At 36.3% G+C, this 27,807-nt stretch overlaps 1 protein-coding gene across 6 annotated transcripts in view; it reads right to left on the bottom strand.

The window, feature by feature from the left end:
* Positions 1–27,807, bottom strand: part of C9H8orf34 (chromosome 9 C8orf34 homolog) — a 337,664-nt gene that overhangs the window by 61,656 nt on the left and 248,201 nt on the right. For all 6 annotated transcript variants that reach the window (XM_069600208.1, XM_069600210.1, XM_069600209.1 and 3 more), the window contains 2 exons: positions 26,869–26,954; positions 18,177–18,253 (listed from right to left, as the gene is read on the bottom strand). In XM_069600208.1, coding sequence (XP_069456309.1) covers positions 18,177–18,253; positions 26,869–26,954 — 163 coding nt within the window. The remainder of the gene's footprint in view (positions 1–18,176; positions 18,254–26,868; positions 26,955–27,807) is intronic.

Raw genomic sequence — 27,807 nt, 5'->3', positions numbered from 1 at the left:
AGGGTCAAAGGGTATGCAGTCAGCTTGTGCACAATTCTCTGACAGTCAGGTAAATTCATTCCAATCCCAAAGAAAGGCAATGTCAAAGAATGTTCAAACTACCACTCATTTGCTCTCATCTCACAGGCTAGCCAAGTAATGCTCAAAATTCTCCAAGCCAGGCTTCAATAATATATCAACCGTGAACTTCCAGATGTTCAAGCTGAATTTAGAAAAGCCAGAAAACCAGAGATCAAATTGCCAATATCTGTTGGATCATTAAAAAAGCAAGAGAGTTTCAGAAAAACATCTACTTCTGCTTTACTGACTATGCCAAAACTTTGACTGCATGGATCATAACAAACTACGGAAAATTCTTAAAGAAATGGGAATGCCAGACCACCTTATCTGCCTCTTGAGAAATCTGTATGCAGGTCAAGATACAACAGTCTGGTACTGCTGGAACAACAGACTAGTTCCAAATCAGGAAAGGAGCACATCAAGGCTGTATATGGTTACCCTGCTCATTTAAATTAAATGCAGAGTACATCATAATAAATGCTGGGCTGGATAAAGCACAAGCTGGAATCAAGACTGCTGGGAGAAATACCAATAACCTCAGATATGCAGATGACACCACCATTATGGCAGAAAGTGAAGAAGAACTAAAGAGCCTCTTGATGAAAGTGAAAGATGAGCGTGAAAAAGTTGGCTTAAAACTCAACTTGAGAAAAATGAAGATTCTGGCTTCTGGTCCCATCACTTCATGGCAAACAGATGGGGAAACAGTGGAAACAGTGACAGACTCTATTTGGGGGGGCTCCCAAATCACTGCAGATGGTGACTGTAGCCATGAAATTAAAAGATGCTTGCTTCTTGGAAGAAAAGCTATGACCAATCTGGACAGCATATTAAAAAGCACAGACATTCCTTTGCCAACAAAGGTAAGTCTAGCCAAGGCTATGGTTTTTCCAGTAGTCACGTATGAATGTGAAAGTTGGACTGTGAAGAAAGCTGAGCACTAAAGAATTGATGCTTTTGAACTGTGATGTTGGAGAAGACTCTGGAGAGTCCCTTGGACTGCAAGGAGATTCAACCAGTCAGTCTTAAAGGAAATCAGTCCTGAACATTCATTGGAAGGACTGATGCTGAAGTTGAAGCTCCAATACTTTCGCTACCTGATGCCAAGAACTAACTCATTAGAAAAGCCCCTAATTCTAGGAAAGACTGAAGGCAGGAGGAGAAGGGGACGACAGAGGATGAGATGGTTAGATGGCATCACCGACTCGATGGACATGAGTTTGAGTAAACTCCGGGAGTTGGTGATGGTCAGGGAAGACCTGGTGTGCTGCAGTCTATGGGTCACAAGGAGCTGGACACAACTCAGTAACTGAACTGAACTGAGGTACCAGGGTGTTGTCATAGAGATTAACACTACCAGTCCTTAGGCTCCAGAAGGCCTGGGGCTGTGTGTTCATGGTCATCAAGTAGTTAACATCTTCCATTTGGTGGGGTAAGGCAGGCAGTTTAACAGCTGGAAAACAACTCAGGAAGTGTGCATCACATACTATTATCTAAGTAATTTAGGGATATCAGGGAGGGCCTGTCCCTGGAAGGCCCCATATTTTCCTGTTTGGTTACCTGGTTATATCCAGGGTACCCACTCTTAAGGAGATACAGTTTCAGAGAAAAGAGTTGTTACCCAGTCTTGTTTCCCTTTGGAGAAGGCAATGGCACCACACTCCAGTACTCTTGCCTGGAAAATCCCACGGAAGGATCAGCCTGGTAGGCTGCAGTCCATGGGGTCGCTAAGAGTCGGACATGACTGAGCGACTTCACTTTGACTTTTCACTTTCATGCATTGGAGAAGGAAATGGCAACCCACTCCAGTGTTCTTGCCTGGAGAATCTCAGGGATGGCAGAGCCTGGTGGGCTGCCGTCTATGGGGTCACACAGAGTCGGACACAACTGAAGCGACTTAGCAACTTAGCAGCTTGTTTCCCTTTCCATACATTTATCAATATCTACCACAGTGCATCTCAAGCAGGAAAGCCTGGCCCCTAGATTTATAGTTCACTATCATCCACATGGGGCTTCCCTGGTGGCTCAATAATAAAGAATCCGTCTGCCAATGCAGGAGACATGGGTTCTATCCCATGGTCGGAAATAGCCCCTAAAGAAGGAAATGGCAACCCACTCTAGTATTCTTGTCTGGGAAATCCCATGGACAGAGGAGCCTACCATTCATGGGGTCACAAAAGAGTTGGACATGACTTAGCGACTAGACAACAAAAACAAAAATTGTTTTTCACTGCTGTGTTAGTTTCTACTACACAACATGAATCAGCTATAAGTATACATATATCCCCTCCCTTTTGAGCTTCCCTCCCATCTCCACTCCCCATTCAGGTCATCACAGAGCACTGAGCTGAGCTCCGTGTGCTATGCAGCAGCTTCCCACTAGCTAGCTCTTTCATACATGGTAGCTATATGTCAATGTTACTCTCTCAATTCATCCCACCATCTCCTTCCCCCACCCCGTGTCCATGAGTCTTTCTCTACATCTGAGTCTAAAATTCCTTTCTTGAAGAACAGATTCTACATGAATATTTCTTGACTTTTACAGTCTCCAAGAATGGTGTCTGCTAATTATTTTTTTTATCATTTTTCAAATTATATTTTTCTTGACTTCAGTTGAGGTCTGTCTCCTTAGGCAACAAGACGTTTATATAAATATTAATATTCTTCTTTGATGGAGTGATCCTTTTAGAAATTCCCTTTTAGGATACATCTGCTTTCTTACTATTGGAGTGCAAATGCTTTCTTAATAAACGTTTTAAAAAATCAGTGAAACTTAAAGGAAATGATGAGTTTCCAAAATTCCTACTTAAATAAAATAAGTTCAGGCATCTGATTCACAATTCTTAAGAAACACGAATAATTTTTTTTACAGTTGGGACATCACAAAGAGTTACTTATAAATTACTCATCTTCCTTTTTCCCAAGAAGCTCATGTTATTTTGAATCAAATGTCCCAATGTGCTGAACAAAATAACTGGAAGTAAAGATATCAATTATGTCTCTAATTTAGAACATTCATGTGAAAATTATTTAAGCCTTGTTTCAGAAATGCTGCAAAAATCACTAGATGAAATGCTTTTCATATAAGCAAACTAAATAATCTCCAGAGACTGGTGAGTAGGTTCCTGTATTCTAGTAAATGATATACCAAGCTTCCTTTGAAAAACCAAATGCTAAACCTGTATTTTAAAAAAAAATCATAGAAGCCACATGCTGTGATCAAGACTAGCTAGGTACTGTACGATGGTTACATTCCTTGATTCTGCAAAGTAAGAGTGAAAGAAAGGGCTTTCTATATATTATTAATAAAGCATATAATAACTAAAACAAAAAGAGTAGGCATGGCAACAGAAGCTAACACTCCAAATACAGATGATACAGTGGTTAAGGGAGCAGACCCTGGACTTGGGCCACCTAGGGTGGGTGCACTCTTGGGTCCTTTGCTTACAAATGGAATTATGGAAAGTTATCACATCTCCCTAACTCTCAGTTTCCCCATCTATAAGTTGGATAATCATTTCATTTCAGTCGCTCAGTCATGTCCAACTCTTTGCAACCCCATGGACTGCAGCATGCCAGGCTTCCCTGTCCATCACCAACTCCAAGAGCTTGCTCAAACTCATGTTCACTGAGCTGGTGATGCCATTTAACCATCTCATCCTCTGTTGACCTCTTCTCCTCCTGCCTTCAATCTTTCCCAGCATTAGGGGCTTTTTCAATGAGTCAGTTCTTTGCATCCAGGTGGCCAAAGTACTGGAGCTTCAGCTTCAGCATCAGTCCTTCCAATGAATATTCAGGACTGGCTTCCTTTCTGACTGACTGGTTGAATCTCCTTTCAGTCCAAGGGACTCTCAAGAGTCTCCTCCAACATTACAGGTCAAAAGCATCAATTCTTCAGCACTCAGCTTTCTTTATGGTCCAACTCTCACATCCATACATGACTATTAGAAAAAAAGCTTTGACTAGACAGACCTTTGTTGGCAAAGGAATGTCTCTGCTTTTTAATATGCTGTCTAGATTGGTCATAGCTTTTCTTCCAAGGAGCAAGCATCTTTTAATTTCATGGCTGCAGTCACCATCTGCAGTGATTTGGGAACCCAAGAAAATAAAGTCTGTCACTGTTTCCATTGTTTCCACGTCTACATGCCATGAAGTGATGGGACCAGATGCCATGATCTTAGTTTTTTGAATGTTGAGTTTCTAGTCAGTTTTTTCACTCTCCTCTTTTACTTCCATCAAGAGTCTCTTTATTTCCCCTTTACTTTCTGCCATAAGGGTGGTATCATGTGCATCTGAGGTTGCTCATATTTCTCCCAGCAATCTTGATTACAGCTTGTGCTTCATCCAGTTTGGCATTTCTCATGATGTACTATGCATATAAGTTAAATAAGCAAGGTGACAGTATATAACCTTGACTTATTCCTTTCCCAATTTGGAACCAGTTCATTGATCCATGTCCAGTTCTAACTGTTGCTTCTTGACCTGCATACAGATTTCTCAGGAGGCAAGTAAGGCGGTCTGGTATTCCCATCTCTTTAAGAATTTTCCACAGTTTGTTGTGATACACACAGTCAAAGGCTTTAGCGTGGTCAAAGAAGCAGAAGTTGTTTATCTGGAATTTTCTTGCTTTTTTGATGGTTCAACAGATGTTGGCAATTTTATCTCTAGTTCTTCTGACTTTTCTAAATTCAGCTTAAACATCTGGAAGTTCTTAGTTCACATACTGTTGAAGCCTGGCTTGGAGAATTTTGAGCATTCCTTTGCTAGCGTGTGAGATGAGTGCAATTGTGTGGAAGTTTGAACATTCTTTTGCATTGCCTTTCTTTGGGATTGGAATGAAAACTGACTTTTTCTAATCCTGTGGCCACTGCTGTGTTTTCCAAGTTTGCTGGCATATTGAGTATAGCACTTTCACAGAATCATCTTTTAGAATTTGAAACAGCTCAGCTGGAATTCCATCACCTCCACTAGCTTTGTTTGTGGTGATGCTTCCTAAGGCACAGTTGACTTCCCATTCCAGGATGCCTGGATCTAGGTGAGTGATCACACCATGGTGATTATCTAGGTCATGATGATCTTTTTTGTATAGGTCTGTGTATTCTTACCATCTCTCTTTAATATCTTCTATTTCTGTTAGGTCCATACCATTTCTGTCCTTTATTGTGCCCATCTTTGCATGAAATGTTCCCTTGTTATCTCTAATTTTCTTGAAGAGATCTCTAGTCTTTCCCATTTTATTGTTTTCCTGTATTTCTTTGCACTGATCACTGAGGAAGACTTTCTTATCTCTTCTTGCTATTCACTGAAACCCTGAATTCAGATGGATATATCTTTTCTTTTCTCCTTTGTCTTTCCCTTCTCTTCAGACAACCATTTTGCCTTTTTTGCATTTCTTCTTCTTGGGGATGGTTTTGATCACAGCCTCCTGCACAATGTTATGATCCTCCAGCCATAGTTCTTGAGGCACTCTGTCAGACCTAATCCTTTGAATCTGTTTGTCACTTCTACTGTATAATCATAAGGGATTGGACTTAGGTCATGCCTAATAATTAAGACCTAACGGCAAACAATAAGGAATAATGTGTATAAGTTATCTGGCAAAAAAATAGTATTAAATAAGTATTAATTATAACATTATTATACCTTATTCAGATGAAAAGAAAAATTCAAAATAAGAAAAGGATGGGTTCTCAAAAATAAATGACACTACACATTTTATTTGAGAATACATTCTCAAATTCCTGCCTCACAATAACCACCAAAATAAATTCAAAACTGATTACAGAATTTAAGAGGATGTAGACAACTGTTAGGTAAATATCTCATATTGGGAAGGGGAGAATATGTGTAAAAAATGGAAGAAATCAGAAAGAGAAAAGCATAGCTTCAGTGTAATTTAAAAAAACTATCATGAACAACATAAAGCAAAACAAAAATGACTAATTACATCTATAAAACAGAACAAGTCATTATGCATAATGAATACTGATAAGTCAACAGAAAAACAAACACCCCAAAATAAATATAACTGATGGCAAGAAAAAAGTTCATAAAAATAGAAATACATGTTTAATAAGTTTATGTAAAATTTATTCATTTGTAATCAAAGAAATTTACTAATAAACAAAGAAACCCAACTTTAAGACTAAAAATAATCCACATTACATTTACCAGTAAGATAGATTTTTTGTACAATTTTTGTTTATTCACTTAAACATTTTAAGAGAACATTTAATTCCAGTAAAGGTTTAGGAGAGTCCTGGTTAAAGGGAAAAATGAACTTTTTCTGGAATGTATCAAGGACTTAAGAATAGTTTATACTCTTTGATCTTTTGAGGAATCCAGTCTAAGGAAAACTGATGATGATTTTGTGCAGTTATCTCCAAAACATTACTTCTAAGCCCCAAATCTCAATGTTTCCCATATTTTTTCACATAAAAACAAACACAGAAAATAACATTTGTACAACACACAGCAGGACATGGAATTGCCTATTTGCACCGGAATATGACTCAGAGGATTTAATGGGAAAGCTGGAATGCCTGGATACCAACACACCTGTCCCCAATTCATGACCATCCAATTCATAACCATTAGCCTAGGACAAACTCTGAAATATAGTTTGACACTAAAATTAAAGTCTTAAACTTTAAAAATGTAAGAGGCTATTTCATCTAATAGATACTAAAACAGATAAGGCTTCAAAAATATATGGGTATTAGAACAAGGCATTAAAACAATTTTATGTCAGATTATTATCATATGTAAAGAATAGAATCAAAGATGCTAATGGGCTATTTTTCAAAGTTTAAGTTATGATATGACATATTTACAGATATATACATATGCATATGCTCAGCCGGTAAAGCACCCGCCTACAATGCGGGAGACCGGGATTCAGTCCCCGGGTTGGGAGATCTCCTGGAGAAGGAAATGGCAACCCACTCCAGTATTCTTGCCTGGAGAATCCCATGGATGGAGGAGCCTGGTAGACTACAGTCCATGGGGTTGCAAAGAGTTGGACACGACTGAGCAATTTCACTTTCACTTTCACATATGCATAAAAATATTGGAAAAACAAAATGTGAAAATTCATCTATCTTGTGGTTTTTCCAATTTTAAATTACATTCTTTACTGAATTTTCCCAAAAATTTTATAATAAATACTATTATATTTATAATTTGAAAGCAAACAAATTTGAAATAAAACTTTAACATAGGTAATAGGAAGTTAAACTGAATTGCAGTTTTGAAATATTTTGCAAATCTAATATTGATATAGATATTAATCTTTTATTAACATTTGGAAATCTCTCTGAAAATCTGTGATGCATGGAAAAGAGAAAAAAAGAGTTCAATATCTTAAAGGATGATATTCAGTATGACCCAACAGTCAACATCCTTTCAAGCATAGCTCTTAAAATAATCTTTCTCTAATGCTCTTCTAATATACATTATAGTTCAATGTAATAGTAGGAATATATTATATTTTTTTCCATTTGAGTCAGCAAACTCCTGAGACTCTGACTTTATATGTGGCCACTTCTTATAATAGGTAAAAAAAAAAAAATCTTGATTAAATTAATGTGGTTGAGAGGGCAAAGAAGCCCACAAATATTTAAACACCTCTAGGAAAGCACTTTTGTATCCAGTCATTTTTATGTAATGGATGTAGTTTTTATAGCCAAAGAAGAAGATGAACATGTAAGGAAAAACCTTTTTATGAGGATCTTAATGTCTTTCCATCCTCACTGAGGGACTGAATATTAACTTCATGTGCTTCACACACAAAGAGACCATTTCGACCTGCACCCTGCACATTTCATAATCGGAATATGAAGTTTTTACCTCACTATACAAACCGCCATATTGCTTTTCCTCTGCTTCAGTATATTTATATACCGACCAAATGAAATTTGCAGGGGCTGGAAATCATTTTAATAGAGAATTAGCAATCACTTGAAAATACTGAAAATGTCAAAATATACTTTCCTTTTTGCCCATCCTATTTATAAGAATTAATGTACCATAACCTCCTTATCCATTCGTCTGCAGATGGACATCTAGGTTGCTTCCATGTCCTAGTTATTATAAACAGCTGGTGCTCTGGAACAACCCAGAAGGATGGGGTGGGGAGGGAGGTGGGAGGGGGCTTCAGGATTAGGGGGGAACATGTGCACCTGAGGCTGAACTGTGTCAGTGTGTGGCTGGGGTCACCAAAGTGATTGTCCAAATAAATAAATTTTTTTAAAAAGAATTAATGGAGTCATTGTGAGTTGGGATCGCAAGTCTTTAGTAGCATGTTGTCATACATCTTCCTGAGGATTGTTTTCTTAGAAATTAATTGTACTTGTTTTACATGAGTACATATTAGGTCATTCTTCCTTCCCCAACTATCTTAAAAATAAAATGCAGAATTTAACTGACCCCAAGAAATAATTTCATAATTTTACTAATGGAGAAATAGTGAAATTATGTAGAGAAAATGATTAATTACAAAACTATAATCAATGTTTTACCACTCATTATATCATACTGTATCATCTAAGGTCATTTTTTCCAGGAAAAATGTGACATTTAGAAGCTACATTTTTAAAAAAATCATAGAAGTTTTTAAAAATAATATTTGTATAGGTTTGGGCAAATATTTCCACCCTCAGTGTGTTAGAAATCAACAGACCTAAAAATGTCAAAAGGAAAAATCTCAGTAGATGCCAAAATTTGGTTAGATAACTTGTCTCCTATAGTACTTGGTTTTAAGCAGTTTATTGGCATCCTAAATCTGTGAATGACGAAAGCTATGGAAAAATTCTATAGGGTAGAGGGAAAATGAAACCGTAAAAACCTTTAGGGTGGAAAAAAATGCATACTAATTTCTATTCATTAGCAGACAATTCACTACTCCAATTACCTGCCAGCAGTTTGTAAATACTGTTTTTCAAGAAACAAAATCCACCATAATTTATTATTTCTATTGGTGATATGATCATGAATATTAATCTTTCCTTTTTTATTTTGCAAGAGTGCAAGTTAAAATATATTTAATTTTAATTCTATAAATGCTGTGTTCCCACTTTTCATATGCTAGCCATACAGCACAAGAAAAAATTGGAGCTTGTTCATTAACCTATACATTCAACATTTTGTTCACTGGTCAGCTATTTAAAGCAATTTACATAAATCACAAGCTCTCTAAAATATGTGTAACAATTTACTCATCATAAAATTACACTTGGGTATGAAAAAGAATTTTGAAGATGTCTTATTAAAAACATTTAAAATGTCAAGTTGTAAAGATGATGAAACAGACATAATTTTCATTAGGGAAGGGCTGTTTGTAGGGAGGAACACCATTAATAAGAAAAAAGGTGGAAAGTAGGAGTATTAAAATTCATAGTTAAAGAAACTGTCTGCTGCTGCTGCTGCTGCTGCTAAGTCACTTCAGTCGTGTCCGACTCTGTACGACCCCGTAGACGGCAGCCCACCAGGCTCCCCCATTCCTGGGATTCTCCAGGCAAGAACACTGAAGTGGGTTGCCATTGTCTTCTCCAAAAGAAACTGTCTAGTAGTCCACTAAAAATTTATACCCATATCTTATACTAGAAAGCTATGGGAACAATTGTTTTTATGCTTGTCAAGTCTAAGTGATAATTTTGTAATTTTATATCTTATTTTTACTAGAGTTTAGTTGATTTACAATATTATACTAGTTTCAGGAGTACAACACAGTGATTTAATATTTCATAAGTTGTATTCCATTTAAAGTTATGATAAAATATTGACTATATTCCCTATTCCCTGTGCTGCACCATATATCCTACATCTTATTTATTTTATACATAGGTAATTTTATATCTTTTAAATGTATAGATCTCTTTATGGTAATGCTTTATGAGAGAAGAGGTAACGATCTGGGAGAGAAGAAACGGTGTAAAAGGAATGACTCTCCAAGGGGACCTACATTATTTGGCTTCATGCAGGTTTCTAGAGTAGAGAAATACAAAGCATTTGTGCAACCTACATATTGTAAAAGTCATATGTGGATGCCTCATCTCGCAATGCAGGGGACATGGGTTCAATCTCTGGCCAGGGAAGTCAGATCCCATATGCTGTGGGGAAATGAAGCCCATGTGCCAGGCCATGTGCCATAACTAAAGAGTACGTGTGCACGATGAAAGAACCCACATGATACAATGAAGATTCTACATGCCACAACTAAGACCCAATGCAGCCAGATAAACAAATAGATTTTTTTTTTAAGTAGTATGATTTCAGTGAACTGCAAATTTTTCCTTGTCTCAGCAGTAAGTGATCACTGAGTGTAGTGGAATTCTTTTTTTTTTTTTTTTTTAAACACAATTCCAAGAGCACCCAAGATTTGTTATAAGAAGATTCAACTGTACTTATTAACAATCCGACAGGGATTAGAAATACAAGTGGAACTCTTTGCTGAACTATCTACTTCACTGGCTGAATAAAACTTTTAAATATTAGCAAAATCAACTCACCTTCTGTACAATAAAAATAAATTCCCTTAGAAACAATGTCTTTCCTATCAAAGCTCTTTTCTGAATTTGCACATCAGCTGTATGCATTACTGGAGACATGCACATAAATGTTTCTTTATCTTCATGTTTTCCAATTACAATCGTTATCAAAAGAATATTGTATCTAACACAAATTCACTCTTTTTTTTAAGTTCATATTCATGGAATCTTGAGAAAATAAGATATGTGTGGGAAATTCCAACTTCAGACAATCAGGTCCACACCTTGCTACTTGAGAATGGAAATAGAGTCATTAAAGAGTGGGAGGGAAAAGTCATTATTTGTCCCTAGAACATCAATTTAAAAAATGGTTTATTTACTAATCCAGAAAGCACACTTAATACTGTCAAGTCAAGCCTAAAGGTAATCAAAGTTCACCTTTAATCCAACTAAGTATACATCTACTTTATCAAGATGATTCTGTAATCACTTGAGTCTAACTTCTGCATCAAGTTTGCCAAAGAAATATTTTCTGCTACATGGATTATTTTCCTCTTTGTTTTCCTTTGAGTACTCTCTGAATTTTAAGATTCCCTTCTTGCCAGGCTGCTCTGGTTTCTCATACGCCTTCACCTGGTCAAGGATCCAAACAAGATTAGTCTTTTATGTTCCAAATTTAATGATCCTTTGCTCTCATAGAAATTTACTTAAGATTTAGTTCCTCAAATCACTTTTTCACCTTCAATCTAATGAGTAATCCTATTTTTAATATTGGCTATTGATAGTGGGGGCTTCCTTGGTAGCTCAGATGGTAAAGAATCTGCCTGCAATGTGGGAGATCTGGGTTCAGTCCTTGGGTTGGGAAGATCCCCTGGAGAAGCGAGTGTCTACTCACTTTAGTATCCTTGTCTGGGAAATCCCACGGACAGAGGAGCCTGGCGGGCTACAGTCCATGGGGTTGCGAAGAGTCGGACACCACTGAGCAATTAACACTTTCAGTGTTCTAATTTTATTCTTCCTACATTACATGTGCTGTTTAATAGTGGCTCCTGTGCCTTCAAAACTGTATGGACCCTAAAAGTTCTGTGAGAGTCTGGGCACTGGAAAATTTGAGTGTATCACAGTAGGGATGTCAAACCTAAGTGATAAGTCACAGGACCTGCAAAATTCAGAGAGGATATTAAATACGTGAAAATGCTTAACAGTAAGAAAGTGCTATACAAATAGGTGATATTATTATTATTACTACCATAATTCTACTTAGTTTTACCTATCTCCTCAAACAGATAAGACTCTTCAGTAGGAAAATATACTAAAAATATAACTTTCAGTAACTCCTAGGAATTTTAGGAAACCTTTCTCTATAGGAGCCTTTCTATTAATTATTCTTCTACTTTAAGAAATGATGAATGACTAGTTATATAAAGTCTAATAAAGAGTAAGCTTATGAAGGGCTGGTCAGTATTGACCAATTAATGCAATAAATAAGACACTTACAAAGGAAAAAGGAAAACAATCAGTAAAATACTAAATGCCAAACGTCTGTCTTAATTATCTTTTCGTCTTCCTATTATGCTCACATGCTTGTTTAATATTTTCAAAACAAAATAGAATTTTGAAGACAAATGACAGGAACTATAGAAGGGATATATGTAAACACATAGCTGAATCACTTTGTTGTACAGCAGAAACTATGAAACATGGTAAAGCAACTATACCCTAATAAAAATTAAGTTTAAAAAAAAAGATTGCAGGAGTGAACTTGCAAATATAAGGTTGAAAAGATAAGATTTGAATAAAGTAAATGTTTCCAAGGAAACCTCAAAAGGGGGAGGAAGCAACTATATGAACTGTGAAATTTAAAACTCATTGATAATAAGTCTTCATGGATCACTTGATTTTAAAAATTTATGTACTCCATTTTATGAACAAAAAGATCAACAAAAAGGTATCTGCTGCTTTGTATTTTCTTCCTAAGGCTTCGTTTTTCATTGTTTCAGTTTTAATGAACAGATTTTTTTGACAAATCCAGCTTTAATCTTCACAAGATGTTGATATGTGGAGACATTCCAGAACACAGAAGGAGGGGGAGAGGGAAATTCCATAAGAATGATCTGCTTATTTGGGGAGGATAAAAATGTAAATCTAAATGTTGCTTTTACCTCACTCAAATATTCACAACACATTTTAAACACAGGTTAAGCCACTGGGGAAAAAAGTTTCCAAGAGTCTGTTACCCACTTATTAATATCCAATACCCAACATGGAAAGTTAGCAAATAGAGATAGCATGTGTTGAAACAAGTCTAAATGGTTTTCAACATTTGTGGCATGTTTATATTTTTGCAGGAAATGACTCAAAATTTTCTTTGAAGTATTTTGTATTTCTTACAGTAATAAAGGGGGAAAAAGTTCTGTTTTGTTTCAATTCTCCATCAATATTTAGATAAAGCCACAATTTTCTTCTTGTGTACCAAAAATACAATTGTAAGAAATATTATTTAGGGAATTTCCATCTTTAATGTAACATAATTTTTTAATCCATGTTTTTTATAATAAAAGCAACTACCATCTAGAAACTATATCCAAGGTCCTACTGTTAATTTATTCACTTATTGTGTATATTTCACACACTTCTCCCCCAAATTAGATGGTTAAGTTTACATTTGACTTTAAATGGAATTACAAAATTTTAAAAAATTCAAAATCAAGTGACTGTGTTAAACTGACTTAGAACACATTTCTGCATTAGAAAAACACTATGTGAGCACTGTGAAAAGAAGCCAAAACTTTCTGAATCTCAGTGTGAAATCACTCATAAGTTTAACCAAAAAACTATTATTTTTTCTTCTTTGGGGTATTAGGTACTATTAAATAAGCCAAATACTATGGACAGGATAAATCTTGATATTAGAAAATTATTAGAAATAGAATCTAACTGTATCCTTTGAGAGATGAGAAAGGCGGTGCTGGAATTCACAGATGAGAAGACAAATCTTTGCAAAAAGTGATAAATGACAGACTATCCCAAACTCAGTGATGACATGCTTTTATCATCATGAGATTATGAAAACATGCTGAAGTTTATAAATGTCAGAAAGTCCCTTTTAAAAAGTTAACACAGACCTGGATTAGAATCCAAGTATAATATTTGTATCAATATATACTCCATTATAGTCTCTGATGTGGGAACATTATTTGAAACCTTTGGTTTAGTTCTGGCATGACCCACACTTTATAGGGGACTTGGCAAACAAGAATGTGTTCAGAGAAAGCATCCAGAAGAACTGAAAACTACACAATATGAGAAATGGTTACAAGAACAGATTGTTTTGGGGTGGGAAAAAAGTCTCAGTTGGGACATGCCAACAGCTTTTACTATCTAGAGATGAGTTTAGCAGAAGAACTGGACTCAGGCTGTTACTCCATGAGTAGAACGAAGACCAATGGTTATAAGTGATGGTGAGAAATGTAAGAAAATGTCTAACAAATAGAAATAATCTGTTTCTAAAAGAAACAGGAGGGCACTAGAAATACCAAGAATGTGCAGTAGAAGGGAAACTGACTAGTGCTCAACTCCTGACCTCACTGCTTCTTTCAGCTTTGAAATCTTGGTCCAGTTACTAAACTTCTCTTTCCGTTTCCTTACCTATAAAATGGATGTTCTTGTATTGGATAAAAGTGGTGTAGCAGGTCAGAATCCTGAGATAAGGGGGAGGAAATCTTTAACTGGGGATTTCCCTGGTGACTCAGATGGTAAAGCACCTGACTGCAATGCAGGAGATCTAGGTTTGTTTTCTGGGCCGGGAATATCCCCTGGAGAATGGAACGGCAACCCACTTCAGTATTCTCGCCTGGAGAATTCCATGGGCAGAGGAGCCTGGCAAGCTACTGTCCATGGGATTCCAAAGAGTCAGACATGACTGAGCAACTAACACTCTCGAACTAGATGGGCGCCATAAATCTTGAACTAGATGGCCACCATGGTGCTTTCTAAGGTTCTACTATTTCATAATAAGTGAAGATATGATATTTTTCATCTCATGGTAAGAAATTATTGCCTAATAATTTTATTTAATCAACACATAGCTACTATGTTGTATAATAGTGCCTACTATATATAGGCGCTCCTCTAAGAATACAGAAGAGAAAAATGCCCAAAAGCTTTGTCGAGATAGACCGTAAACCATGTGGGAGGCAACAGACAATAAATGAAACAAGTAAATCATACAGTGTAAGAGAAGGTGATAAGTATTATATACAAAAACAGAGAAATTAGAGATTTTGAACAAGGTCTGGGAAGCTTCCATGAAAAGCCAACATATTAAAAAAGATACATTAATTTCATCAAAAGTTTTACAATAATTTTATTATGAAATCCATTGAAAAATGTGGTATCCTCAACCAAGTCTTGTGACCCAAATAATGTTCCGAATAATGCAATCTCATCAGAGAATGTTATGGACTGAACTGTGTCCCTCCCACAATTCAACGTTAAAGTTCTAAGCTTTAGTTCTTCAGAATGTGACTCTATTTGTGAGGTGATTAAGCCAGATGAGATCACTGAAATGGGTCCTGACCCAAAATGACTGGTGTATTTATGAGAAAAGGGGATTAAGACACAGCCATGTACAGAGGGAAGACCATGTGAAAACATAGGGAGAAGGCACTGTCTGCAAGCTAAGGAGAGAGGCCTCAGAAGAAACCAACCTTGCTCACACCTGGATCTCAGACTTCCGCCTCCAGAATTGTGAGACAATACATTTCTGTTGGTTAAGCTACCCAGTCTATGGTGCTTTGTTACAGCACCTCTAACAAACCAACAAAGAGAATACTGTGGAATCTTCCAGGCAAGAATATTGGAGCAGGCTGCCATTTCCTTCTCCAGGGGATCTTCCCAACCCAGGGATCAAAAACGCATCTTCTTCTATCTCCTGCATTGGCAGGCAGGTTCTATACCAGCTAAGTCACCAGGGAAGCCATTGTAGTATATTAACCCAGTCTAAATACTAAGTTTAGGATAATTCAAGATTGCAAAGCCATTTTTACAGCAACTCAGACTTCTTTAAAAACTTTATATTTAGACTATATATGTAGATTTCAGTTTTTCTATGCCTATCCTTGTGAAGATACTCTTCCTTGGAAGAAAGGCTATGACAAACCTAGACAGTATTTAAAAAGCAGAGCCATCATTTTGCCAACAAAAGTTCAGATAGTCGAAGCTATGTTTTTTCCAGTAGTTATGTACAGATGAGAAAGCTGGACTATAAAAAGGCTGAGCACCAAAGAACTGATGCTTTCGAATTGTGGTGCTGGATAAGACTCTTGAGAGTCCCTTGGACTACAAGGAGATCAAACCAGTCAATCCTAAAGGAAATCAACCCTGAATATTCACTGGAAGGACTGATGCTTAAGCTGAAGCTCCAATACTTTGGCCACCTGATGTGAAGAGCCGACTCATTGGAAGAGACCCTGATGCTGGGAAAGATTCAGGGCAGGAAGAGAAGGAGGTGATAGAGGATGAGATAGTTGGATGGAATCATCAACTCACTGGACATGAGTGTGAGAAAACTCTAGGAGATAGTAAAGGACAGGGAGACTGGGTATGCTGCAGTCCATGGGATCACAAACAGTCAGACTTGACTTAGTAACCGAACAACAACAAACCTTGTACCATTAAATTGCACTGAAAATCTTGAACCTAATGGTTACCTGGGAGTAACCATGGGAGAAAAGTGGAGAAATAACTCCAGGGAAAAATGAAGAAACAGAGCCACAGCAAAAACAACGCCCAGATGTGGATATGACTGGTGATGGAAGTAAACTCTGATGCTGTAAAGAGCAGGACTGCATAGGAACCTGAAATGTTAGGTCCATTAGTCAAGGTAAATTAGAAGTGGTCAAACAGGAGATGGCAAGAGTGTACATCGACATTTTAGGAATCAGTGAACTAAAATGGACTAGAATGGGCAAATTTAATTCAGATGACCATTATATCTACTAATGTGGGCAAGAATCCCTTAGAAGAAATGGAGTAGCCCTCATAGTCAACAAAAGAGTCCGAAATGCAGTACCTGGGTACTGCTCAAAAATGACATAATGATCTCTTTTCGTTTCCAGGACAAACCATACAATATAACAGTAATCGAAGCCTATGCCCTGACCAGTAATGCTGAAGAAGCTGAAGTTGAATGGTTCTATGAAGACCTACAAGACCTTATAGAATTAACACCCCAAAAAGATGTCCTTTTCTTCATAGGGGACTGTAATGCAAAAGTAGGAAGTTGAGACCTGGAATGACAGGCAAATTTGGCCTTGGAGTACAAAATGAAGCAGGGTAAATGCTAACAGAGTTTTGCCAAGAGAACGCACTGCTCACAGCAAACACCCTCTTCCAACAACACAAGATATGGACATCACTGGATGGTCAATACTGAAATCAGATTGATTATATTCTTTGCAGCCAAAGATGGGGACGCTCTATACAGTCAGCAGAAACAAGACCGGGAGCTGACTGTGGCTCAGATCATGAACTCCTTATTGCCAAATTCACACATAAATTGAAGAAAGTAGGAAAAACCACTAGACCATTCAGGTATGACCTAAATCAAATCTCTTATGATTATACAGTAGAAGTGACAAACAGATTCAAGGGATTAGATCTGACAGACAGACTGCCTGAAGAACTATGGACAGAAGATCATGACATTGTACAGGAGGCAGTGATCAACACCACCCCCAAGAAAAAGAAATGCATAAAGGCAAAATGGTTGTCTGAGGAGGTTTTACAAATAGCTGAGAAAAGAAAAGAAGCTTAAGGCAAAGGAGAAAAGGAAAGATACACCCATTTATATGCAGAGTTCCAAAGAATAGCAAGGAGAGATAAGAAAGCCTTCCTCAGTGATCAATGCAAAGAAATAGAGGAAAACAACAGAATGGGAAAGACTAGAGATCTCTTCAAAAAAATTAGAGATACCAAGGGAACATTTCATGCAAAGATGAGCACAGTAAAGGACGGAAATGGTATGGACCTAACAGAAGCAGAAGATATTAAGAAGAGGTGGCAAGGATACACAGAAGAACTACAAAAAAGATCTTCATGACTGAGATAATCACAATGTTGCGATCATTCACCTAGAGCCAGACATTCTCAAATGCGAAGTCAAGTGGGCCTTAGGAGTCATCACGACAAACAAAGCTAGTGCAGGTGATTAAATTCCAGTTGAGCTATTTCAAATCCTAAAAGATGATGCTGTGAAAGTGCTGCACTCAATATGCCAGCAAATTTGGAAAAACTCAGCAGGGGCCACAGGACTGGAAAAGATCAGTTTTCATTCCAATTCCAAAGAAAGGCAATTCAAAAGAATGCTAAAACTACCGTACAGTTGCCCTCATTTCACACGCTAGCAAAGTAATGCTCAAAATTCTCCAAGCCAGGCTGGAACAGTACATGAACCATAAACTTTCAGATGTTCAAGCTGGATTTATAAAAAGCAGAAGAACTAGAGCTCAAATCGCCAATATCCGTTGAATCACAGAAAAAGCAAGAGAATTTAAAAAAAAAAAACCTTCTGCTTTATTGATTATACATTAGTTTTAGAGATAAAATTAAGTCAATGAAAATACTTACAGGTCCTGTTAATTTAGATGCTTTCTCAAATTCTTCACCTTCTTCCATTGGTGCTTCTTCAGTCCCAGGTAAAGAATCTATTTTCATAAAAAGAATGAATAAGTTAGAAAAAAAAGAATAAGTTGGAGTCACATATTGCTTAATATATGAACTTATCTATGTTTATATAGAATTTTTATACATAAATCATAAACTCTCAGATATATAAACTTATCATGAGAAGGATATGAAAGTAACTGAACAAGATGTTGAAAAATCATAGTATTTGAGATGTAAAATAGTGTGTAGAGTGCTTTTTATTTAGCGTACAATGTATGCAAACCTTTAGCATTTCTAATTTGCAAGCTTGCATGCTCAGTTGCTTCAGTCATGTCCAACTTTTTGCAACCCTATGGACTGTAGCCTGCCAGGTTCCTCTGTCCATGGGATTCTCCATGCAAGAACACTGGAGTGGATTGCCATGTGCACCTCCAGGGGATCTTCCCAACTCAGAGTCTGAACCCGTGTCTCTTTCATCACCTGAACTGGCAGGCAGGTTCTTTACCACTATCACTACCTGGGAGAAGAGTACTTATTATTAAATGATGGTTATTATTCCATTTTAATGTATCAAGGAACAAGTTGATATTATTTGCTTGACTAGATTGATGAGTGGGTATGTAATGACCTTCAATTATGTGAATAAAAAGATGGTAAACTTTTCCATATGTATGCTAAATTAAATTAATTATAACAACGAAGATTTCTACAGGCTCTAGAGAATTCTTCAATAGAGATAGATACATAGAGCATCCAGAAATAGCTTGTGCTTTTATACCTTCCATTCAAATAAAAAAATCAGTTATAAGGAGGCTATTTTAAATCACCGGAAGCTTTAAACATTGATTGATTATTAGTATTTTAAAGAGCCATATACATCCTTAAAGAAGGCCTTCCTTCACATTCACACACACAAGTGGAGACATTTTTTTTGTTTCATAAAATGTGTGCTCTGAGAAGAAAATCAGAGCCTTAAATCCTCTGAGTCCTTAATGGCCAGTCAAGACCAGAGAGACAATGGAAAGCTTAGCACAAATCTATAATCACAATTTTTAAATCATGGAGCTCTAGCTCCAATTCAGAATTTTATATTCAAGCAAAAAAATCAGGATAAATGATGAGAATTGTACCACATTTAAAATATTAATCCATTAATGAAGGAAACTTGACTCCCTATCTATTAAAACCCTGTCATAAATGTGACAATAGATAGATTCTTTACTTTAAAATGCATAAATTAGCATAATTTGAGTCCCCCAAGACTGAATTATATTCTGCTGAACTGTGATCAAATATTACTGTAATTTTAGTATTCACTCGGTATTTTTTCCACTTTATTATATGTTGAAATTGTTATTTGTGTGGAATATTGACAATAATATTAAAATGTCCTACCCTACATCATAAAGCAAATTATTACATTTACAGAAGAAAACTCACTCTTGTGGATTTGCTAGGATTTTTATAGTTGGAAATACTATATGCCAGGCTTTTTACTAGGAGCTGTTAAAACAAGTTGAGCAACAATTCCAGAAAAATAAACGACCTAATAAAAAAAAATGGGCCAAAGAACTAAACAGACATTTCTCCAAAGAAGACATACAGATGGCTAACAAACACATGAAAAGATGCTCATCATCACTCATTATCAGAGAAATGCAAATCAAAACCACAATGAGGTACCATCTCACGCCAAATCAGAATGGCTGCTATCAAAAAGTCTACAAACAATACATGCTGGAGAGGGTGTGGAGAAAAGGGAACCCTCTTACACTGTTGGTGGGAATGCAAACTAGTACAGCCACTATGGAGAACAGTGTGGAGATTCCTTAAAAAACTGGAAAGAGAACTGCCATAGTACCCAGCAATCCCACTGCTGGGCATACACACCGAGGAAACCAGAATTGAAAGAGACATGTGTACCCCAATGTTCATCGCAGCACTGTTTACAATAGCCAGGACATGGAAGCGACCTAGATGTCCATCAGCAGATGTATGGATAAGAAAGCTGTGGTACATATACATAATGAGGTATTACTCAGCCATTAAAAAGAATACATTTGAATCAGTTCTAATGAGGTGGATGAAACTGGAGCCTATTATACAGAGTGAAATAAGCCAGAAAGAAAAATACCAATACAGTATACTATTGCATATATATGGAATTTAGAAAGATGGTAAAGATGATCCTATATGCGAGACAGCAAAAGAGACACAGATGTAAAGAAGAGACTTTTGGACTCTGTGGGAGAAGGTGAGGGTGGGATGATTTGAGAGAATAGCATTGAAACATGTATATTATCATATGTGAAACAGATCACCAGTCCAGGTTCAATGCATGAGACAGCATGCTCAGGGCTGATGCATTGGGATGACCCTGAGGGATGGGATAGGGAGGGAGGTGGGAGGGGGGTTCAGGATGGGGAACACATGTACACCCATGGCTGATTCATGTCCATGTATGGCAAAACCCACTACAATATTGTAAAGTAATTAGCCTCCAATTAAAACAAATAAATTAATTTTTTAAAAAAGAATATGAAGATTTGCTAAAACAACAACAACAAAAAAACCATGGAACAACTCAATAATGGACAAATAGTTCAATGGGCATAACAGAATTTTTAGGTCCAAACCCATAAGAGCTTAGTTTTTGATAAAACAGTACCACAAATTTATGTTGAAAGAACAGACAATATAGAGATGGTGATGACTCACTGTACAAAGAAAAATAAAATATGATCTCTATTTAACCTCAAATACAATGACAGACTCAAAATGAATCAGAGAAATAAATGTGGAAGATAAGATTATCAAGTTAACAGAAGACAATGTAAAGGAAAAATTTTTGTTATTTAGAGGTAAAACCTAAATAGATTAGGAACAACAGAGGGTGTATGCCACTGCCATTCTCATTCACCATTGCTTATAAGGTTTCACTGTATACAAAAAGAAATAAAACAATCAGTATAAAATTTTGAAAAGAAAAAAAAAAAAACAATTTGAGCAAGATAATCTCCTATGGCTCTCTCTCTTGGAGTTTACTTGAACACCTTCACACAATATGGATTTCTAAAAAAATAACAATTAACATTTGTAAAAGGCTTGGCAATGGTTTTCCATTTTGTTCTGTTCTTGTTTTAGTTCAGTTCTTCCTGGTTATTGGTGCAATTTAGTGAGATCTACAGTGTGGTGAGGTGTGAAGTGCACCAGAATATTTGAAAATTTACATATCCATCATATTTACATATCTGACCATATTTACATATCCAACCATATTTATAGTTGCTAAGTAGAAAGGATCCTTCTAAATAGCCCAAATCTAGTAGCACCCCACTCCAGTACTCTTGCCTGGAAAATCCCATGGATGGAGGAGCCTGGTGGGCTACAGTCCATGGAGTTGCTAAGAGTCAGACACGACTGAGTGACTTCACTTTGATTTTTCACTTTCATGCACTGGAGAAGGAAATGGCAACTTACTCCAGTGTTCTTGCCTGGAGAATCCCAGGGATGGAGGAGCCTGGTGGGCTGCTGTCTATGGGGTCGCACAGAGTTGGACATGATTTAGTGATAGAAGAGCAGCATAATAAGCTACTTGGAACAATAAATATTGTGAAAACAGGATGGACCTAGAGACTGTCATACAGAGTGAAGTAAGTCAGAAACAGAAAAACAAACTTTGTATATTAACACATACACATAAGATCTAGAAAAACAGTATAGCTGATCTTATTTGTGAAGCAGAAATAGAGACAAAGACGTAGAGAACAAATGTATGGACACCTGTGCATGTTAAGGGTGGCACGGGATGAATTGGGAGATTGTATTGACATATATACACTATTGATACTATGTATAAAATAGATAACTAATGAGAACCTACTGTATAGAACAGGGAACTCTACTCAATGTTCTGTGGTGATCTAAATGAGAAGGAAATCCAAAAAAAGAGGGGAAATATGTATAGATACATATAACTGATTCATTCTGCTATACAGCAGAAACTAACACAACATTAAAAACCAACTATACTCTAATTAAAAAAAAAAACAAAACCTTAGTGTTTAATGCTTGGAGAGGTGCACTTCATTTTTAAAGTGCTCTGAGTACACTGCTTATTATCAACTATTGGCAGGCACATACATGTAACTATGTTGCTCTGTCGATTCCAGAGCAATTTTTTCTAAGTATTAATTTAAGCGATTTTCAAAATACAAGCTATGAATTGTTTGAGCTTTCCTGAATCACATGGAAAGAAAAATGATGTCTATTCCAGAGCATTATTTCTAACTATTAATATAAATGATTTTCAAAATACAAGCTATGAATTTTTTGAGCTTTTTTGAAATCACATGGAAAGTAAAATGAGTCTCTAAATTTGTCAAATGTTAGTTTATTTCCTCATTTGAGAGAAGAAACTGAAGAACAGAAAGATCAAGTAATTTTGTCAAAATCTAACAGTCTCTGGCACCACTTGTACTTGAAACTTAGCCCCTGTGGTCGATGGGGGCTGCCGGTAAGAACCTAGAGATCTGTAGGGTTTGTCAGTGATGTTTAACTTCATTTAATGACTTCCTGTCATTATTTATACTTTTGCTGTTTGTGTCACAACAGGTTTTATTAAAGCACAAAGTTACACCTGCTCATAGAAATATTTGTTTATTGAGCCAAGTTCAATGTGGATGCATAGTTGACATAAAAAGCACATTAGCACTTTGGATCTAGCGAGCTGAATAACTTAAGTAGAAAAGAATGTACTGAACCAGACGGCATATTTTGGAATTTGTTGATTAGGTCTCTAACATCTGAATGTGAAGAATGCAGGATATAAGAAGTTCAAGGAAGGAGCTTAAGCTTAATGAATACCTTTTTTCCCCAGTGAATGCAAGTAACTATAATCAACATATTACTAATTTCCTTGTTTAATTTTCTAAAAAAATTTAAGTCCCAACAATACTCAGTTCTAATGTAAATGTGACTGTTGAAGGATATATTATCTGTAGATCAGCGGATTGGAGTAGTTTTGATAGAATTCAAAAGTGTGTGTGTGTGTGTGTGTGTGTGTGTGCTCAGTCGCTCAGTCAGCCAGTTCTTTGCAACCTCTGGACTGTGGCCCACCAGGCTCCTCTGTTCATGGAATTTTCCAGGCAAGAATATTGAAGTGGGTTGCCATTTCCTTCTCCATATCTATATATACATGTGTCTATATATATATATATATATATATGCAATGGGCCAGTAGTTAATACCTGTTTGCATCTAGTTTTATACTGAGCATGGTAGAGAACACAAGAAACTCTCAAGAAGCATATAATACAATTGATGAGAGAACAAACACACAAGAAGTAATTCAAGAACAATTAGGGGCTGGAAGCAAGAAAACATTTAAGTTTTGCTGTTGTCGTGTCCTGGCTATTGTAGATAGTCTTGCAATGAACATTGGGGTGCATGTGTCTTTTTGAGTTATGATTTTCTCTGGGTATATGCCCAGTAGTGGGATTGCTGGGTCATATGGTAGTTCTATTTTTAGTTTTATAAGGAACCTCCACTCTGTTCTCCACAGTGATTGTATCAATTTGCATTCCCACCAACAGTACAAGAGTATTCCCTTTTCTTCACATTCTCTCCAGAATTTATTGTTTATTTTTTGTAGATTTTTTGGTACAATTTATTTTAGATTTTTGATGATGGCCATTCTGACTGGTGTGAGATGATACCTCACTGTAATTTTGATTTGCATTTCTCTAATGATTAGTGATGCTGAACATCTTTTCATGTCTCTGTTTGTCAACTGTATGTCTTCTATAATCACAACATGGAAGCAACCTAAATGTCCATCGACAGAGGAACGGATAAAGTCTTGAAATATATATATATATATATATACATATATATATGTATATATATGTATATATATATATAAAATATACAATAGACTATTACTCAGTTATAAAAGGAACAAAATTGGGTCATTTCTTAAGACATGGATGGACATAGAGACTGCCATGCAGAGTGAAGTAAGTCAGAAAAACATATATTAATGCATATATGTGGAATCTGAAAAAACTGGTATAGATGATCTTATTTACAAAGCAGAAATAGAGACATAGATGTAAAGAACAAAGGTATGGATAACCGGGGGAAAGGGGGATGGGATGAAGTACGAGAATGGGATTGACATATATACACTATTAAAAAAAGAAAAAAGAAGAAAACATTGCTTGTGGACTGGACTTCAGAGAGACTTGACATCATCTTAGCACATAGAATCTGAATAGGCAGATGAAAAGAGACAGAAATTTCTATGAGTCAAAGAAGAATGGCTTAAGTAAATGGACACTTGTAAGAAGAGCAAAGAGGAGAAACCAGGTTGACTCTAAAAACCAATGGAGTGTCCGCTAATGGCCAACTAAGTTGCCAGTGACACAGTGCACACCTTTCACTGTCAAGTATTAATGTCTGTCATGAGAGGGTTTCATCTTATCAGCACTAGGAAAGAGCTGAGTGTGTAGAAACTATTACCTTCTTTTTAGTATTGTGCTACACTGGCCCTGGTTTATGTTCCTATGATACCTTATTTTTTAACATTGATTTACATGTTTTTAATATGTGACATATAAAAAGTATATTTAAAATATACATGCAAAATAATATATATGTTACAAAGCACAATGATAAAATAAACACCCCAAATCCACCACCTGACTTAAGAATTAGAACATTTCTAATAACCTTCACATACCTATGAATTCCTTCCTAATCCCATCTCTTTTCTTCCCCTACCCCCGAGAATAGTCACCATTTCAAGTTTTTCGTTCTCTTCTTTCAGTATAATTGTACCACTTAAAGTATGTTTTCCTAAAGAGCATACTACTTAGATTTATTAGTTTTGAGCCTTAGAAAAATGACATTCTATGACTGCTTTTGTTCAATCAATATTATGTTTTTATAGACAAATTTTATTTTATTGAGATATGTATTTTTACAAGTCCTTTTTTTAAACAAATATGATGCTTTTAAGATTCATTCAGTTGTGAGTTGCAACCTACTCACACAAGACTGGAAGGCCCAAATGCCACTTCAAATGGGTGGCTTAAAGTCAGTGTTTATATTATATTTATATCATGGAAACCAGCAATCTCTACAAACCAGGGCTTTTCATTTCCAGACAGTTGTTAACATTTACCAGCATACCACTTATATCATCCATCCTGAGTGTAGCTGACATGCATTCAGTTTCCCACAGTATAACAATTCCACAGTTTATCCATTTTCCGGTCCACCATCATACTAACAAATTTGCTTACATTTCATGGCACATGAGACTTGCTTTCTAACATATTTATCCAGAAGTGAAGTCTCTGGGCTTCACTCAGATTTTAGGATAATGGAAAACTATTTCCAAAATTGTTTATGCCCCAGCTGTTGTATGATTTTCTTTTTGTCTCTGTCTTCACCAGCACTTGATTTTGTCAGATTTCTCAGTGTCACATAAAAAGTCATAAAACAGCATCTCTCAAGGGCCTTACTTTTCCTTGGTTACTAGAGTAAAACATTTTTCATATGCTCATTGGCCATTTGTGTTTCCTCTTCTGTGAAATATCTATGGCTTATTTTTCTATTGGTTTGCTGATTCTTTGTTTATTAAATTATAGATATACTTTACATTTTTTGAATATTAATCTTTGATCAGTGACAAATATAGTTTCCTATTTTGTAGCTTATCAACCTCTTTTTTCCTGCCATTTTTTGATGAATAAGAATTCTTAACACTCTATAATTGAGCTTTTTTAATGTTTAGGAATTTCTGCATCTTGTTTAAGATGTCCTTCTCTAGCCAGGTGTAAGGAAAATGTTTTCCCATGGTTTCTCTTCTAATTATTACAACTGAATGTATGGACTGCTTCCTGCTAGAACAATGAATGATGAAACAGTAATATATCTTACATGCCACTGTAGTGGCATTACATGTACTTATATATTCAGCAAACATCTTGAAGTGCCCTGGCATGAACTTAATATGCTAAGCCAAGGAGCTTGAATTTTGTTCTATAGAAAATAGAATAAAAAATAAATAAATTTTATTTTTTATTTAAATAAATAAATAAAATTTATGTTTAGAAATATAATGAACCGAATGGGGTGAGATTGTACAAGGAAAGTCTATTTATGGAGCTCTTACACTAGATGGAGAAGGGCAAAGGCATAGACTAGGCAGTCTTGGGGGAAACGAGACTGGCTTGGTGACAATGACATGATTTGAGTTCAATTTAATATAGGGCTGAGAGAGGTGAAAGTAAATCAAGTCTGACATTGACATTTCGGAAGACTGAAAGGATCCTCAAAATGAGAATGGTAGTAGGTGATGTAAGTTTCAAAACCAAGTTGGAATTAGTGACAAACTCTGAGAGTAGAAAATGTAGTCACCCTGTACCTTAAACAAGCACAGGAATTAAGAGGCTGCTTCTCACACTTCTTTTTCTCCTTTGCCCTTAGCTTCCTGACACACAAAACCCGCAGCAGTGGTGGGCAGATGACTGACAGCTATGGTGATTTGGTGTAAGAAAAAAAGATGCTCGGTTTAGTTTTCTTTTTAAAGACATCTTTAAGTGACACTAAAATCACAATATATCTTGTTGGATTTAAAACTCACCCAAAGACTCTGGGACTATTTCATCTGGAGATTGAAGTATTTGTGAAGTCTCTTCTGTCCTTTCTGCCAGGTTGTCTCCTTGAAGCCTAAATGATGAAAAACAGTTATTGAAATCTCCGGTAATACTGACCTGTGAAATGTGAGCTATGTGTTATCGGGAAAATGACTATGAACTTCTAAATTCTAAAATCAGGCATGCTTCTTCCAAGTAGAAATAAAGCTTTACTGAAATCCTTGTCATATAGTGTTTTTGCTTTTCTGACCTTTAAGGAAAAGGCTTTCATCTTTTCTCCTGTATCCATGGGAAGATTAGTCTAGGTAGAATCTGCTTTTCTTCTTAGTCTGACTGAGGAAGGTTTATAAGTAAATGTTTTCATGGACACTGCAATGGGGAAGTGAGTGGAAGAAAAGCAAGCATCCGACATAGCATGCTCACCTGACTTCTGGGTCCAGGGGCCTGAGAAGGTTTCCATGGTTACACAGAGGTTCATCAAATACAGTTTTCCAAATCAATAAAATCTGAGCTTAAAAACCTGCAGGTCAAAATCTGTTTCATCAGGGGGCATGAAGATTCAATACGTGGATGGCCCAGGGTTCTCAAAGACACTGGGTCTTCAGGAGAGGAAGATTGCATGGGGACTTTCATGACAATAGATTTCTGAGCTTCTATATCCTCACCTCTGTAGTGAGTTAGTCTGGGCTTACTGTGAAAGCACTCTATCAAAAGAGGTAAGGCTCATCAATAAATGTGGGAACTCTGACCTAAGTAAGCAGAATAAGCTCTGCTAACATTGGAGGACAGTATATCAAATAATCCAGAGGTTGGAGGTTTCTGCCAGTGTCCTTACTTTTTTCTTGCATTTCCTGATGCTGAGTACCCTCATAGAGTATTAAGGAAAACATGACATATACTATTAATATTTTTAAAAATGCAAACTC

Source organism: Ovis canadensis, chromosome 9 (assembly GCF_042477335.2).
Source record: "Ovis canadensis isolate MfBH-ARS-UI-01 breed Bighorn chromosome 9, ARS-UI_OviCan_v2, whole genome shotgun sequence".
NCBI classification, from domain to species: domain Eukaryota; kingdom Metazoa; phylum Chordata; class Mammalia; order Artiodactyla; family Bovidae; genus Ovis; species Ovis canadensis.
Note: the sequence above shows the minus strand (reverse complement) of the source record. Positions and strands in the feature narration are given on the sequence as shown.